Source organism: Talpa europaea (assembly GCF_964194135.1).
Source record: "Talpa europaea genome assembly, chromosome: 4".
NCBI lineage: Eukaryota > Metazoa > Chordata > Mammalia > Eulipotyphla > Talpidae > Talpa > Talpa europaea.
In genome coordinates this window covers 81,794,808-81,812,749 of record NC_140070.1, presented here as the reverse complement: position 1 = coordinate 81,812,749, position 17,942 = coordinate 81,794,808, and the positions used below count along the sequence as shown (strand labels likewise).

Genomic DNA, 17,942 nt, shown 5'->3' with positions numbered 1-17,942 from the left:
CTAAATAGCTGAACTTTTTTTTTTGTAATGAAGGTTTATTCTTGTTATGGTAAATGTTAATATTTTTAAGTACTTACTATTTGTAGAACCCGTGTTGAACACTTTATAAACATTTTCTCACTATATTCTCCCAACAATACTACAAAAGAGATGCTATTGTTATCTCTTGCTATCTCCTATTTATATGTGGGGAAAGAACTCAGAGTAGTTAAATAGTCACAGTGGTTTGTCAATAGTCACAGAGTCAATATGAATAGAGTCAATATAAACTACAGACAAATACTTTAAGAAATAATAAAAAAAAATCATATGAACAAGATCCAACTATATAAAATCAAGTGAAACCACTGTATGCTAGGAATATACTATATTATTCTATGGTGAATTTAGGTACATAGCAAATCATGTGAAACAAGTGTGATCCCACGAACGCTGCTAGGTAAATCTCAGGTTTATTACTGGACAAAAACACAAATGTATAGAATCCATCCTCTATGGATAACATTGAAAATTCCTCTGCAATCCTGACCCTTGTCTGGAGTTTACAGCATGAGCCTGGAGAACAGCCAATGTGAACAATGTTTAAATTTCTTTATGGCAGTGCAATGTGCTTTCAAATGTTCATCTGCTTTACCTACTGTGCTTAATGAAAAGCAAGCCAATGTATTTTCTCATTTCCTTTTCATCACTAGTAAGTAAGAGTGAGCATCAGCCTCATGAAGAATAGAGTCTGCTTATACTTTCAGTTTCCTTTTCCCTAGCTCTGAACTGAAACACTAATAGAGCCCCATTATCTCACCCATCATCATTACACAGTTTTGGATATAAAGCAATGTGTATGTCTGCACTAAAACATGTACAAACAGTAAAATACCCTTGGGAGTAACTTCTGTTCTTAAACATCAACATTTTCAAGGAATTTTACTACATTAGCAAAATAGTTGCTTTATACAAGTCTTAATATTCTGGAAAGTTTAAAAGATTTAGATATTTCTGATGGTATCACAAAAGTTTGTGATGTATAGGATCAATAACAGCTTCAAAGAAAAATAGTTTCATGTATGAGCCTCAAAACAATCTGGTAGGTAACTTAGGAAGTACATAGATTCTAAGACACATTAATTTCTTAAAAATTAAAAAAGATTTATTACTATGCAGCTCCTTCTAAATTTTGGAAATTCCAAATATTTTATTTATTAACATATGGTATGCTACCCTGCTCTAAAAACAACACAAAGAAATAGAAAAATGTAAACAACAAGCTAATACTATCTCAAGTTTGGTCTGGTATTTTATTCTGTATATCCATGTAACTAGTTTAGAATAAAAGAGGTTTAAGTACTTTTTATGAGTACATCTATTACAAAAATTAAATATATATGTATTCTAAATACAGAGTGTTAAATGGATGTGTATATATGGACATATATAACATACATACACATAACACAGATGTATACATGTGTATGTTAATGTCTCTATACATATACACTTACACACTTGTGTAAATATATAAGTACTATATATTTATACATGTGCATATTTTCATACCCAGTCACATTTATGAGCTTTAATAAGTCCCAAGTACATGTAGTAGATATGTCAGTCATCTCCAAAATTCATTCCCAATCTGCCACTTGGAGATCTGTCAAGCTAATAATGAAGCATATTGTGCAAGCATACACATTGGCCACATCGCAAGCATCTTTCTGAGCTCTGGTCCCTCACTTGCCATCATTTCCTATCAATCATGTCTTCAGCAACAGCAGGAGCAATGGAAATAGAAGCAGAGGTAATTAGTGGCAAGACTCAGTTCCACATGCCCAAAAAATGAAGGACAGAGATACCCTGTTAAAATATTTTCCTGTTATAGTATTATCCAATTCTATATTGGAAAAAAAGGGAAAAGTGTTATGTTAATTAATATGAAGTTCTTGCCTCTTTATATAACTATTGTCAATCTTTTTTTTTCAACTCCAATAACCAAATTCTCCAGCCAACCCTTTGGCAGCAAGAACTTGCCAATTTCACATTATGGTGTCTTGCAAAAGCATTCTTTAAAACAATTAGCCTAATATACTACAAAAAGGTTTGGGTTTCAGAACTAGACAGATCTAAATTTATATCCTGGAATTGTGTGATACAGGGAAATTCAGTGAATTCTTTTAGCCGTACCCTATAAAATATAGCTAATAATATTTACTTGATAAGGTTTTTGTTGAGGGACACTATTACATGGTATACTAGTCATCTGGAACATATTAGGCAATCATTAAATGGCAATACAAATGTATTCCTGACTTAGCATACTTGAGATAGGATACCCACAATTTAAGAAGGAATAAATGAATATCAAATCCATTTTAAAAGGTCACAAAAAACACGTAAGGGTATAGAAAGAGAGGGAAAGTAAAAGAATGGGTTTGGTATCCCAAAGCCATGTTGTGAAAGTATAGCTATTTGTCAGATGTAAGAACACCCACAACTCTGTGCTCTTTCAAGCAGGATGCAAACAAGATACCATGATCAAGACATGACTCCATTTCCAAAAGTGAAAGCAAGCTAGTAACTTAAAAGACAACCGCTCCTGCTACTGGAGTCAGGAGTGCACGTTTGTGATGGGTCTTGAGATAACACATGGTGGAAAGTATCAAATAACATCCAAGAGAGCATCCTACAGCTCTGACCTGCCACAGGCAACTGTAAAGTGGACTGTGGGCTCCTCACACCGCTAGCGCCTCTGACTAGTGAGAGGAAGTGATGCTGGATGCACAAGAGCTGTGCCTTCAAATCCCAGTCCTGCCACTTACTAACTACGACCCTAGACAATTGTCTGATTTCTCTAAACCTCTAGTTTTTCCCTCGTGGAAATGGGGACACGATAACGCCTTCCACACAGGTCCTTGGAGGATTAAATAAAGTGTCAGGCTCAGTTACAAGACTGGCATGGCTATTTTTAAAAGAAACAGCTGAAGTTGAAGTATCCTAATTTCCAAAGAAGCAGCAGCCCCAGAACTAGAAGCATAGGCACATTTTATGTGGACTAGTAGCACAAAATGCCCTGTCATATAAACACATCTACCTGTCATCTTTGCATTATTATCACAATACAGAAAAAAATGAAGTCAAAGATATGATTTCATGCCAGCACATCAGAGTATCCTAAAAAGGGAACTAACTGTTGCAGCAGTTGAACCTTTACATAAGAAATCACCCTAATCTCTAAATACTTTCTCTTTGATACCTCTTTTATTACTCTGCTCACGTAATCAGTTTTTGAGCTACCAAATTTTGGCCACTTACTTTACTCAGCTCTTTGCAAGTGACATTCTGTCATTATTTTTAAAACATCCACATTCAGGGGAACTTCCCTGAAATCTTTATTCTTTTCCCCATATTAAAAAAAAAAAAACAACTTAGCTTTGTCTTTCTTTGCATAATGTCTACATGGTTTGCCTTTTAATCATTTATGTAGTTAATGGGAATTCATATGTCTTTGAAAGTTCAACATATTATAAGTAAGTCTGAGAAAGCACTAGTCCTGAGGTACAAAAGTGAGATGCATTAACTTGAGTACCAATTTAGTCTCTGCTACTGCATATCTTGACCTTTCAACCTTACTCTATATCTCTGTAAAGGAGACAATATTCAATCATGGTTTCTCAACCTTGACAATAATGAGAAGTTTACCTGGGTAATTCTTTATTGTAGGGGCACCCCAGTGCATTGCAATATATTATCAACATCTCTTGCCTCTAAGTACTAGATGCCAGCAACAAGCCCCTCCTCCCAAATGTCTTATAAGACAACTAAAAATGTCCTCAAATATTGTCATTTCTAGGTTGAGGACATTGGTTAAGACTTTAAAATTCTATGGGTAATACACAGGTTCTATAATAGCATTTTTTTTTGATATTTCAACGAAGATTTCAGTTCTTAGAATACAGGGATAGTTTTCAGTGTCACATCTCCAGCGGATACTTGGTATAATAGACACTCATTACAATTTTACTAACAAAAATGAATAAATGATGTGATATCTAACTCTATAATGTCATGAACCTCTCCACTCTGACATCTTAGCAGTGCTTTATGATGAGTTTCTAAACATTTGTCTTTTCTGCTTCCTCCACTTTCTACTTTATGAATATTGTGTTCTTTCCTTTAATATAGATTCAGTTCCTATTCCCTTTATAATCTAAGATGCTTGAGAGCAAGGATATTAGTCTCCTTTCCCAATTCAACACATTAATCAATTCTGTGGGCCATAAAACATTTACACATGCTATTAATATACTGGAATATCCCATCTTCAATTTAGCAGCATGAGCTAGAAAGCAAATGGATCCAGGTCTCTGCAATATAGATTTTCCTCTTTAATAACAACCAGAGAACCAAAACTTTTCCTTTCTAACCATTTCTATATACAGACTCATTTTTGATTTTCACTTTACATGTCCTTTATGCATTCAGTCAAGAATAGTGTTATTCCATCCCATATCATATGCTTTCTCTCTTCTCACTGAATGTGAGTCTTCATGGCAAAAAACAGCAGCTGTTCTCAATGACAGCATCTACTTTTAACCTTATTTTGGCATTGTAACTGACCATTGAACAGATATTAAGAAATAGTTACACTAAGGATCATTCACTATTAGATTTTTCACTATGAGAAGCACTCTTACTTCTAGTTTTATTTTTGTTTGTTTGTTTTTAATAGATAACACAAACAGGCTGTGGCTGATGATATGCAAGTGATGCCATTCATGGTCTTGACTTATCCTCAGGCTCCCTGGAATCAGAGGACAATTCTGTGACTAGATTTCCTAGTCAAGAATGTTATTTCTAAAGGATAATCAGTATCTATGCATCTCGGAGGACTAGATGACAATGTGGCCAAAGTTTGTGTGTATATACTACTATCTTTCTGTTCCTGAAAAGAGGCATCCATAAGTTACTAGAAAGTTATCTGCTAACAGGATGTTTTGTCCATATCCTGGAAGAGGAGAAGCTACAATATGCACATAATCTTTCTGGTCATGATTCTTTCCAAATGGCTCTTACTTGGAGAGCACTTTCATCAAATACTATCAAAAGTTATACTTCTCTCTATAATTGCTCTCTATTAAAGTTTAGTGCCAGCTGTCAGAGCTGTAATGCAAGCTCTTATTAGCTGTTATAAGTTCTACTCTGGAACTAATAAGGGATTGTCAAAACTCCAAACACAGACAGAAGTGGGGGAGAAATCACAGGATAGAAGGTAGAAAATATTCAATGAATCTGCATTGGCAAAGCACTCGTTGTGAAATTATCATTAATGTATTTCATGGAATCTAAGTATTTCAAGAGGAAAAGGATCTAGTTTTCAGTTGTTTTTTTTTTTTTTTAATATGAGGAATGGTTTCCCTTCCTCTGGGAGAGGCTGACTGAAAACAATGAAACAAACTGTAAAAGTTAAAGACATATCAGTAATTTCTCTTCAGAAATATTACATGGATTCTGAAAAGAATAACAGTGCTTTCTTCATATTTAACAGTACAGAAGGTTTGATAATATATGTACAGGTAGAGATAAAAAGGATACATTTATAAAAATTGAAGACATATATGCTTTATAAGAGTCATAAATTATATTATATATAAACTATAAATTTATTTAACAAAATGACATCCAGTAAATCAGAACCAAAGAAGGCTGTCCATATAAACTTCAAAGTAATCTAAATGAGAGAAATGAAATGTTAAGACTTCCTGCAGGGTCCAACTAGACATGACAGTAAATTAGGATGGCAGATCCATGAACTTTCTGACAAGGTGACATGTATTAAGATACCAAAATTACTATAGTAACTATGTATCCAAAATAACCAGTATTCTATCTTTCACAAAAAAATAGACTTGGATGAAGCTTTTTTCTGGAAAATGCTGATCACTTTGCATTTATTTTAATTTGAATTTACATTGAATAGATATTAGTGAGTGACACAGAAAACAATATTCTTCCTTCAGAGATGAGCCTGAAAATGCATGAACAGAAACTTTTTTCAAGTAAAATTATAATTACTTTCTGAAGCTGAAATTATTTTTTCCATGTCTTAGATTCCCACAATGAATACTGTCCTGGGAAGCTAAAATCATTTTTCCCCACAGGCATAGTTTCAAGCAAATAAAGTACTAAATGGGCAAGTTATTTTTGTTCCCCAAAGACTATACACTGGGCATATAGGTGTTACATCATTTATTATTTGTACCTTTGAAAAAGTGAACCAGACAAAGCCTCTGAATGTTTACAGAACTTAGCACAGTAAAAAATAACAAAAACAAAATTTAAGACACTTGATATCCTGAAAGCATATACATAAAATCATATAATAATTGTGATTTTTAAGGTCCTTTATGGTGGTTCACTACTGATCATTAAACTTGTCCTTATACATTATGAGTTACCTAAATGGCTGGAAATGAATTCACTTTACCTCCTAAATTTAAACCATCATATCTCTTCTCAATATGTTAGCAATTAAATTGTCTCTGACTGCTCAAAATAATCTGATATGTAGTATATACAGAACAAAGAATTTCCATTCTTTCTAGTATCTGAAACATGCAAATTCATGGATTAAATTTATATTGTTTGTTTTTATATAGACACAAAAATGGACTACAAAACTTAACTAAATCACAAACCAAAAGCCTTTCTTATTTTTCCTCTGATTTCCATATATGAATAGAGCTTGTACTTAATTACTGTTTAGATAGACAGTGTGCTGACATACTTTTATTCAAAGTTTCTAGTAATATCATATAGTAATTTATGTAAGCACATTGGCACTTATTTCATATAATTTAAACTATTTCTCCACTACCTTTTTTTTTTCCTTACTATTTGGGTGATTCTTAAGTAGACTCTTTTTACTCAATTACTTAACTTTTCTTCACATGATTCCTTCAAGGTAAGAGCATTATATTTTGTCATGTCCAGCAGTCATTTACACAATAAATGTTAAGACAACACAGTATAAAAAAATTTAGGTTTAATGTTTAAAAAAATGCCATTTTTATATTATTTTACTACTGTTGTTGTTTCTTAAATTTCAGTTTCTTAAATCAATTAAAAGGTAAGTCTTAAATCAGTTAAAACCTAACACTTAAAATCTAAAAGTAATCATGTCCAACTGTAAATTTAAAGCTGCTTTTGAAAAATCAAGGCGAGAAAAAGACTCATACTAGAAAGAATAAGACACTAAGTCAAATACCAGATGGGAAAAATCAAGAGCGATTGCTGTTTGGAATAAGAAAAACAAAAGCCTACAATAAGAAAATAGAGGACATATTACCTAGTATTGAATAACTAAAAATTTAATGGAACTAAAAGTGAAGTCTCCTCTGGAAAGAAAAATGCTATTTGGAAATGGTGGAACACCAGTGAATGAATATTGTGCATATAAATATACAAATCTTTTAGAGATATTTTCTCTCCTTCAAGGTATCTATAAGGTCTAAGACTTAAGGTAGAAGAAACTGTTGACTGGGTGAGTTGGTTATAGCTAAGTAGTTTAGCACAGATTAAAATGGAAAGTAAGGGAGGCAGGTCACACTGGTGATTGACAACAAGTGCTAGATACTGTACAGTGCCAGTACATAAAATGGGCTAAGCCATATATTATCGTCAATACTAATGGATTGACATTGTCATTCATTCCCTTTTTGTGACTGAGGAAACTGAGGTTCAAGCTGCTTAGAAAAACAACTGACAAATGATATTCTTGGGACTCAGCAACTCCAGAAAGACGCATGGAGGACTACTACATACAAGCAATGTTGCAGCAGAAAAGGGTAGGAAAATCTTTCCTTACACTGCATTTTCTACAATACCAGAGTAGGGCATCTCCCTGGAAAGAGAGAAGTTGTTGTGCAGAGCCCCTCTGCTGTTAATTCCAGTATATGTCCACATCAGACTTTGGTAAGCCGGCACTACATAGGAAGAGGGGGTACAAAGGTGAAGTGTAGGACAGAGGGTGCACCATTGGAGAATCAGAGGAGTAGAGGTACACAATGGTGATTACTAGTTTAAGCCTGAGGATGCCAGTCTAAATCATCAGACCCTGAAACAATGGGGAAAGTCAGATCAATCACTATTTCTCCTCATAGAAGAAGTTACCATTTGAATCCTGAGAGTATGATATTTGACATACTTGCTTTACTCACCCCGAGCCCCCAAAAACAAAAACCAAGACAACTTAATGCTCTCACTAAGCAGAACTTAGCATCTGGATACTAAATTCAAGAGAGAGCACCCAAGGTAAGTCTTCATACTCAAAAAGCAAAGAAAACAATTTCCAGTTGTGGTGATGTACCAGCTATTGCCCTCACCCAGTGCTGTCCAGTCTAGAGACTGAGGTTGCTATAAGACTATGACATATTTTGAGTAAAGAGTTGAGCGTGGCAGGGGGAGGGGGCACTGTCAACCCCACCACACAACTTGGGTACCCACAGAACTGTAGAAAGCTTAAAATGATGATGTTCACTGGAGTGATCCTTTGTGGCTACTGTCTGGTTCTTTTCTATCTATCCCCCCTTACTGGCAGCAATGCCACGGCATTCTGAGTCAGCATAAAGGAAGTATGCACCTACAAATCCTGGGTATAAAATCTGGAATTATATCCAGCTTTTTGTAGAAGGGCTGCAAAACTGATTTATTAAGAAAAGAAAAGGAAACTCCTTATTACTAACCACAAAAAATAAAAATGAAGAGATAGGAGAAATGCTTGAGGAAAAAAAGTGAGAAACGTCTCAGTCCAGCTTAATTATGGAATATGCCTGAAGAGGAGTTTAAGGTAACATTTATAGCCATGTTTATTGAATTATGATAAAACAATGGATGATATAAAACAAAAATACAACAAAGATGAATAAAATGTGACACTGCTACAATGAATGGATCTGAAAAATAACATGACTCTATTGAAAAATACAATAGAGGCCCTTAATTGGAAACAAATACAAATAATGGAGAGTATTATGGATGAGCCCAAAAGCACAGTGGCAGAGAACACACAAATAGATATACACAGAGAGAAAGGAATACAAAAAGTAGAAACAGTGTAAGACCTCTTTGGTACATCCAAGAGGAAAAGAACACCCATATCATGTGTGTCCCCAAAGGAGACGAGAAAGACAAAAGCATATAAAATTTATTTAAATAAATAATTACTGAGAATCATTTCAATCTGGAAAATAAACCAGACATTCTGGTCTAAAGAGACCAAAAGAGTTCCAATAAAATAATACCAGACTGACACACTCTAAGACACACCATAACAAGATCATTGAAAACCATTGACAAGAACAGAATACTAAAATCATTGAAAGAAAGAATAGTGACCTATAAGGGGACAACAATAAATCTGTCTATAAACTCTCAGTAGAAATCTTATATGCATGAAGGGAATGACAGTTGCTGTTTAAGGTACCCAAAGACTAAAGATTCAAGCCTAGAATCCTTTCTCTCAAAATTGTCATTCTAGACAGAAAAAGGCAAGCAAGGAGCTTCACTGAAACCCAAAAACAAAAGGAAGTACTAAGTGGGTTATTATAAAGCAACAAAAAGCAAATATAGAGGTAGAGACACCTATAGTATACATCTAGGAAGAAGAGTGCAACATTGTAGTTTGTAGTCCCTTTATGAGATCAGACCATTCAACCTGTTACAAAAATAGTCCACAAATAACTAATCTCAGCAGAACTTAAAACAAAATCAACAGAAGTAACATATAATATAAAAATGAAACCCAAGCAAAAGATAAGAGGAAGATGTCAAAAAGATGACAGTGACAAACTAAAAAAAAATAATAATAACAACTAAACAGTAATAAGCACTTATATCTCAATAATCACCTTAACTGTAAATCACTGATTGAATCCATCAGTTGAAAGGTATATAGTGGCTGAGAAGATTTCCAAAGTCCAATCTTCCACTGTTCTACAGGAAACTCATCTTACCAATAAAGACAAGCACAGACTTAAAGTCTACAAGACAATCCTATAAGCAAATGGCAATCAAAAAAAGATTAGGAACAGCTAAATGTAAATTATTAAGCTATTGAAATTTGCTTCTTCAAGAGTTTCTGAAGTGACAGAAGAATGAGGGAGAATAAGAGTTAGTATAATAATCATAGCTGAAACAAACATAATTATGGATAGTCATCAAAAAGTCTAGGTGTCTTCATACATTATATCAAACACACTTTTCTATTAAGTTGCTAATGTACAGGAACAAGGAATAAAGTTTGCATTCTTCAATGAATGCACAGAGATAAAACATAGAGCAACAGATTCTTCAGTGACATTAATAAGGTACTTGGTACATTTAGTCTAAACAAAGTTTGTAGAAGCAGGAATATTTATAGTAACCTCTCGTATCTGCCTCAAATGTAATTAATTGACTATATAAAAAGCCATTAGCATTCTCATTTAATCTCTCCAAATGAAATCAAAGCAGATAACATAATTCATTAGTCAGGAATTAAAAAAAAAAGAAAATTGCATTTCCTTAGAATTAATGCAAAAAGTTCCCATGTCTCTAATTTTAAAGTGAAAAGAATTATACTTGAATGTAAGAAATATATAGCATTTCTCAAATAAAATAAAATATCTTGTAAATTCTGATCAATGAAGAAAGCAAATAGCAGATGATTTAGTATTATATTAATTTTTCAATATTATCTTTTTAAAGCAGATTTATTGATATTCTAGAAAAACAACACAACGTGCAATTTAACTGACTGTCAACATTTGGCAAGTTTGCCCAGATTCCAGGAACATGGCCCAAACAGACTTAAGACACACACATGATAAATTCTAAAATATATCACAGTTTCCTCCTCTACCATTAAATGGAGAAAACACTGAAACAAAAGTTTTATTTTTATATTATATATTAGAACAATGGCTAGAAAATCAAATCTGATACTTTTTTTTTATTTTTCTCACTAATCTCCTTATTAGTTCAAGTTGTATAGTTATCTTTTTGTTTGCATTTTACGTGCATTTCTAAGCACTTGAGCCTCTAAAGCTACTTTTTCTATATTTCTAGTTTGCTTGATGTGCAATTCCTAAATGAGGCTTTCACTTCTCCCTTATTTCCTCCTCTAACCAGTTAAAGAGAAAGGCATATATAGTTTTCTTGAGTTTTAATTTCCTTAGCAAAGAAAAGAAAGCCAGCAAAATAAAGAGCATAAGGGCAGACAATTTTATTTTCCCAATATTCAGTCTCTCATACCTTCCTCAACATACTAAAAACTTATTTTTTAGTTTAAATTTCTATCAACATAGCTCTCTGTTAAACAATTTATTTAAAAATCTATGTTCCTGGCCTCCTCGGTGGTGCAGCGGATTGAGCGCTGCCCTGTGAAGCTGTCAGCAGCCTCTGCAGCACAGGTTCAATTCCCGGCCAGCCAGGGAGAAACCCACATGGTGTGGCAGACCTCTCCCGCCTCGCCCATTGCTCCCCTCAGCAGTATTTTCAGTTTGTCTGCCTGTTCTGCTCCCTGCTCTGTCTCTGGTGAATTCTCTCACCTTACTGCACCTCTGAACTATACTCCAGTTCTTGTATAAATAAATAAAATCTTTTTAAAAAAAGGAATACTTTAAAAAAATCTATATTCCTTTGGAGCTAAATACCAAAATATTTTAAGCACATATACACACACCCCTCACACACACACACACTATTTAACTATTAATCAACCTAACTAACAGCACCTAATAGAATATTTGATCTATATTAAAGTTTCAATATTTGTTGAATAATTGAATAAAGGGTAAAGAATACTTCCTACTGCATTTTTTTCATTGCAGGAAAGGTAGACAATTGTGAAGTTTTGCATTGTATAATGCAGTGCTTAGGATTCTGGTCCAAAAATAACTTTGGTTTCATTTATAGCTCTGAAGTTGATGGATGAGTTTTTGGGCAATAAAATGTGTTAACCAACATACTTTTCTACTAAACATATAGTCACATTATCATCATTTAATTCATCTAACTTTAATTGTCCTAATTACCCCTCTAGAGTGAAATAGATAAATCAAAACACATCAGAAATAACATTAGAAAACAACCTAGTCACAATATTTAGATTCTCTATGAGGCCTTTCTGTGGAACAATCCCAAAACAAAAACTCTAACAGGATTTAAATAAATTCAAAAATTTAAGATAATGTTTCAATAAATAAATTACAAATCTCTTCTGGAACATGTAAACTGCCTAAGGTAATTAGGCATTGTTCCCTACCCTAAACGTTTCTAAGTACAACAATTATAAGTCCAAAACTCTCTATGCAGAAGCTTCTCTTTGTTAATGAACTATTTCCATTAATTTTGAAATACTCAAAATTAAACTCTTTCCTCTACATTGCCAAGGCACCTTGTACCTTTGGTAGAAGATTTACTGGTCTGTCTTGCATTAAAATGATTAATTTAGAATCAATTTTATTTCATATTAGATTGTGAGGTCTTGATAGGTAGATACAATGACTTATTTGTCTACATTTCTTCTCTGTCTGGACAAGTATTACTTTGTACTACTAGGTGGTCAGAAACACATTGAAATAAGCTTGGTAGACCATTTTGCATATGTAAGATGCTTAGCAATCCATATATGCAGATTTTATCAGATATCAGCCCATCTAAGCTTGATCTAACCAAGACATGCCATTTTAGCTTAAGTCTTGCTTCATAAAAATACCTCGAAACAGAAAGATGTGGGGAATAACTTAAAGTCAATAAACCCTATATTAACAGATCCTTGGTTACTTTGTGCCAATTCTCTGAGTCCCTCTTATCCTTCCATACACAGTAGCACTTCAACTCCAGTAGAATTTGTGTCTCTATATGATTCCCTGCCTACCACCATTAAACTGAATCATAGAGAAGCAGTATTATTTGAAATTTGATGGCAGTCTTCAGAATCAGATTGACAAGTTTCATATCTCAACTCCAACATACACTCACTGAGGAATTTATGGCAAGGTTTAATTAATAAATTTCATTCAAATTTTTAAAGCAGAGAAAACAATAGTATGCACCTATATGGTATGTTGAAACGTAAATGAGATAAGTCATGGGTATTACTTAGCAAATCAGCAGTGTCTAGTATCTGGTAAGTAAATGCTTACTGAATGTCAAAAAACAAACCAAAAACCAAAAAAAAAAAAAAAAAAAAGACATTGAATTAACATATTGCTGCTCAACAGCTGATTTCCCAGAATCAAAGAACGCTTTCCTAACTAGTCTACAAGTTTATTAAAAAAGAAAAATTTAAAAAGGAAACCATAACAACCACAGTACATACCAGCATCATCACTGACAACAATCAAAATCAAAATTCTAAGTGTCAAGACATATTTTCCACTGTCTACACTATCAGATACCATGCTGTAGAATTAATTGGTTGAATGCTGAATTTTCAAGACAAAGAAGACTAATGAACTAAACTAAAAGATTAAAACAAGAATATGTCAAAACAAAATTTAGTCAGACTCAATACTACATATTAATCACAATAAAGTAGAAAACCCTGACACATTATCTAATAACCTGAATACACAACAATTTTATTGTTATTATTATGAAAACTGCAAGGTCTCCAAAACTCACCTAGCAACACCAATGAACATCAAGATATAACCTGAGTAATATGCCCCACATTTAAATTATATCACTAAAAATATCCCCCTGTAAGTTCCAATCAGATCCCATTTTATGCACTGTTTTGAATTCTAATATAATTATTTTTTATCTTAAAGATCTTTTCCTTAGAATAATTTGCTATTTATGCATATGTCTCTCCTATTCTAAAGCTAGTATTTTTCAACACTGAGGGAGCACATATTATAGGAATGCTATCTCAAGGAGGTACTACGGAGACCCTTTAACAGGATAAATGACAAGGCACAAGAATATAAAACTTTAGCATAAATTTTATCTCCAGGAGTAAACTTGACATGTTGTACCACTGAATACCCCCATAGCCCTTTTAAAAAGTCATTCAGTAAATTGGGATTGAATTGAAAACATGACAATTCCAAATTCATTGTGAACTTTTCTGAATACAATTTAATGTGATGTACTTTATTTTACTAAAATATGTACTTAACACAACAGGTATACAAATATAAGCTAATCATTTGTATATTACATTTCCATTACTATATGTTCTATTTATTTCACTGATATTTATTTTTCTACTTCTTATAACTGAATGAAATAGAAAACAAAACATAAAAATTAAAATATAATTATCTAATGATTAGGTTTCTTGCTCAATGGAATATTTTATAAGTGAATGCTGTGTACAAATTGATAAAAATAACACAAAAATGAAGACACATCTATTATTCCCCTGGTGTGGTACAGAGAGTCTGGTTCTGTAAAAATAAAATCAGAGGAATCAGAGGCATTGAACTATTTTTTAATTCCTCCTGAGTTAGCCTTTTTATTATTTTATTTCAAACAAATTTGAAGTATCACATATGACAAAGAAGACCATAGTGATAAAATAAAAAGTAGAATATAACAGCTATTAAAACTTCTTTCCATTCAAGTATATAAGGAAATAGTAACTAGTACATTGTTTCAATTTAGAACATTCAAAACCATATTTAGTTACAGTATTTTGATGGCACTTGCCAAAGATCTAAATAACATGGAGAAGTATGAGGCTAGACTATACCATTTGCTCACATTTAAATTTTTTTCTATAAATGATGTCTATGGTCAAAATCAAAATGCTATCATCTGTTCATATTGTGAGAAAAGCCAATTTATAAATAAAACTTCTATATGGACCTAAGACTTACTGAATGACCATGAGTGCCACACCAAGCTCAATACCTTTGGCAGAGTATAACTGAAAACAATAAGATCAGATACTAGGGTTTCAAGGTCCAGGTAATTAAGTTCTCTCTATATCTATATTTATACCTCTGAAATTTTAAAAATAATTTCAGTGTGTTCTGAACCACAAATTTTTGCCTAATTCTAGTAACAAATTTTGGGATTGAGTGGGAGTTTTCTTTTTACATATCTTTTTGTAAAAATGAAATTTCAATTCATTTTACTTCAAATGTAAAATTACTTTTAAGGAAAATCAACTTGATGGCAGAGTTTAAGTTCTCAGATTCTATATAAAGGTTCAAAATGAATCCCAAGCTAAGGTGTAGCAAAAATAATCTCCTGAGCAGCCAAAGATCTAAATCATGAAGCAAATTAAAAATTAAAAAAAAATAATCCTCTATACATCAACACTGAAGGACTATAAAGTAATATTTATTAAAGCACTGATGACTTACAAGTAAACACATGTTTGAGGCACAGATGTCTCTGAAGACTATTTTATAATTAACGAAGGACATAATGCTGTGAGATAGATGAGCACAAACATCAAAATCAACATAATATCTAATTCTGCTTGAATTTGATTAGTTGAGTACTAAAATTAATTCTTTTTTCTACCAGGAAGACAGAGATAGTTTTTCTTTCTCTTTTAGTTGGTCAAAACAACCACAGTCATTAAATATCATGGAAAATTTAAAAACAGCATATGGAGTTGAGTGTGGGCCAGCACTGCATAATCCAACACTTTCATATCACTGTAACACACAGCACACCTAATGGGATAATTTTAGTCTACATACAGAATTTTACAATTGGAGGCATCTTTGCTATAAACTTATTCTGTTTAGACTGGGTTCACTTCTCTCAATTACTCTATGATAAATTCCCAGGCAAACAATATCACTTGATGCAAAATAGAGAAAACACCTACCTTGGCACATGAAACCTCTTTCTTCATAGCCAGCATTGCATAAGCACTTGCCAATGGGCACAAGCCATTCACCTTCTGTACTGCAGTACATCTTGGGAGGATCTTCCTCTTTGGAATTGTTAACACAAGAACCTCTAACTTCCACCAAAGATTGGGAATCCATAGGTACTGTGTCTGGAAACATAGCCAGATTCTTCACTGTAAAAGGGCATTTTTTGAAGTACACCCTCACAGACACCAAGGCAACACATGCACCAACATCTTGAAAAGCCAAATAAAATCCTTTTTTGTTGACAGGACCTACTTCTCTAATCTCAGTGTTGAGTTTAAGAATGCGGTCCCCAAGATCCATTTGAGTAAAACTTTCATCAGCTGCAATGGTGTCAATTTTTGTAAACTGATGTTCTTGGAATTTGACCCCATGATCATCATCAGACTCCATATAGTACAAGTTGAAAGTCTCCTTACAAGTTCCCAAAACCAGTGGAATGCTATTACAGTCCCGCAGAGTGAACTTGAGTTCCACATAGATCTTTTGAGCTGAGTTCCTGGGTACCCAGTTTGTCCTCAGCCAATTATTTTGGCTATGATCCATGACATTACACACTTGGTAAGTCCTGATAGGTGTATAATGTTCATCAACACCGCTTATCTCTTCCCACTGAAGATTCAAAGAGAAAAAAAAGAGGCAGAATTAATAAGTTAAGCATAATGAATAATAGTGAATACAAGATGAGGGTGTCAATGACATCTCAGAAAATACAAAATAAGAAGAATCTTTAGTGAATGTATACTTTTGCTTAAATTTATATTATTTGCAAGAGTCTCTGAGTTCATCGACACAGCTTATTTACAATTTTGATAAACACATTTGAATTGTATTGCTGTTGGTGGGAACTTCAGGAGAAAGTCACTTACCAATTGATTGAATCTAGCCAGATATTCTAATATCAAACCTGAACTCAGTCATCCCCATTAACACTATGAAATGGGTTTTTAAAAACATATTATTTTAGATTTTTTTGTGGGTTTTGGTCTGTTATTTAAAAAGAAAATGAAAAATCCCTCTTAAGATTAATCTTTATTAACCTTTTTTTTCAATTTTGGTCAGTTTGAAAAATCAATTTAGGGCAATCCTCTATACATGCCATTACTATATATCTTCATGAATGACTTCTTTAACTTATTTCAAGGAAAATATGTTAAGAAACTATGAAAGACAATTAGAAGTAAAAATATAAATGTGTCATTTTGTTCCACCCTCTCTCCACTAAACAGAAGATGTAAATGAACAGTTAAATTCTTATCATTGTTCAACCACATAGAATTTTAAGGAAGCCAGAAAATACATGCCAATTTGGACGTTTGTGGTTGTAGTAGCAGATAAATTTACCTTAATATGACCTTTTTCGTGTACAAACAAAAAGTTTCCAGACTTTTCTGAACAGTGAAGCACTGCTTTCTGTGATCCTTAGAATAGGTTGTGACAAATTTTTATTTACGTACATATGTATGTATATATGTATGTATGTATTTTTGAAAAGATTTTATTTATTTTTGTGTAGAAGAACTGGGGTGTAGGCCCGTGGTGTGGGGGCAGGGGGCGAGGATTCACCAGAGACAGAGTGGGAAGCAGAACAGGTGGATCTACTGAAATACACTTCTGAGGGGAGCAGCGGGCAAAACTGGAGAGGTCTGCTGTGCCATGCAGGGTAGCTCCATGGCTTGGGACAGGCCTCAGGCCACTGGCTGCAGAGGGCCATAGTGGTGGAAGCACTGAGAATTAACCTCTAGGCCATTATTTTTTGCTATTATTCTTTTTTGTACCCTTTCTTTTAACCATGCCCAACTTTGTTTACTGTTACCAGGAAAGTATGTCTTTTGCCATGTCATTCTTGAATTCAGAATCCAATACCTGTACCTATGCAACAACTTTCAAACTCTTTAATTTGGCATTTGTGTTCCTTTCAAACACTGACGCCAAACTACTATTTATATTTTAAAGGTCTGAAATTAAGGAATTTTATGTTTCAGTTAAGCATATTCTTTGCACTTATTAAAATGAACTTTTTCAAAAGACATGTTGGATCATCTCCCATTTATGGTTTTATTTATG

General features: G+C 33.4%; 1 protein-coding gene across 2 annotated transcripts in view; it reads right to left on the bottom strand.

Annotated features, from left to right (window-relative positions):
* Nucleotides 1-17,942, bottom strand: part of EPHA3 (EPH receptor A3) — a gene marked incomplete at both ends in the record, with an annotated part of 304,318 nt that overhangs the window by 203,173 nt on the left and 83,203 nt on the right. For both annotated transcript variants that reach the window (XM_084231585.1, XM_084231586.1), the window contains one exon: nt 15,827-16,487. In XM_084231585.1, the coding sequence (XP_084087711.1) occupies nt 15,827-16,487 (661 nt within the window). The remainder of the gene's footprint in view (nt 1-15,826; nt 16,488-17,942) is intronic.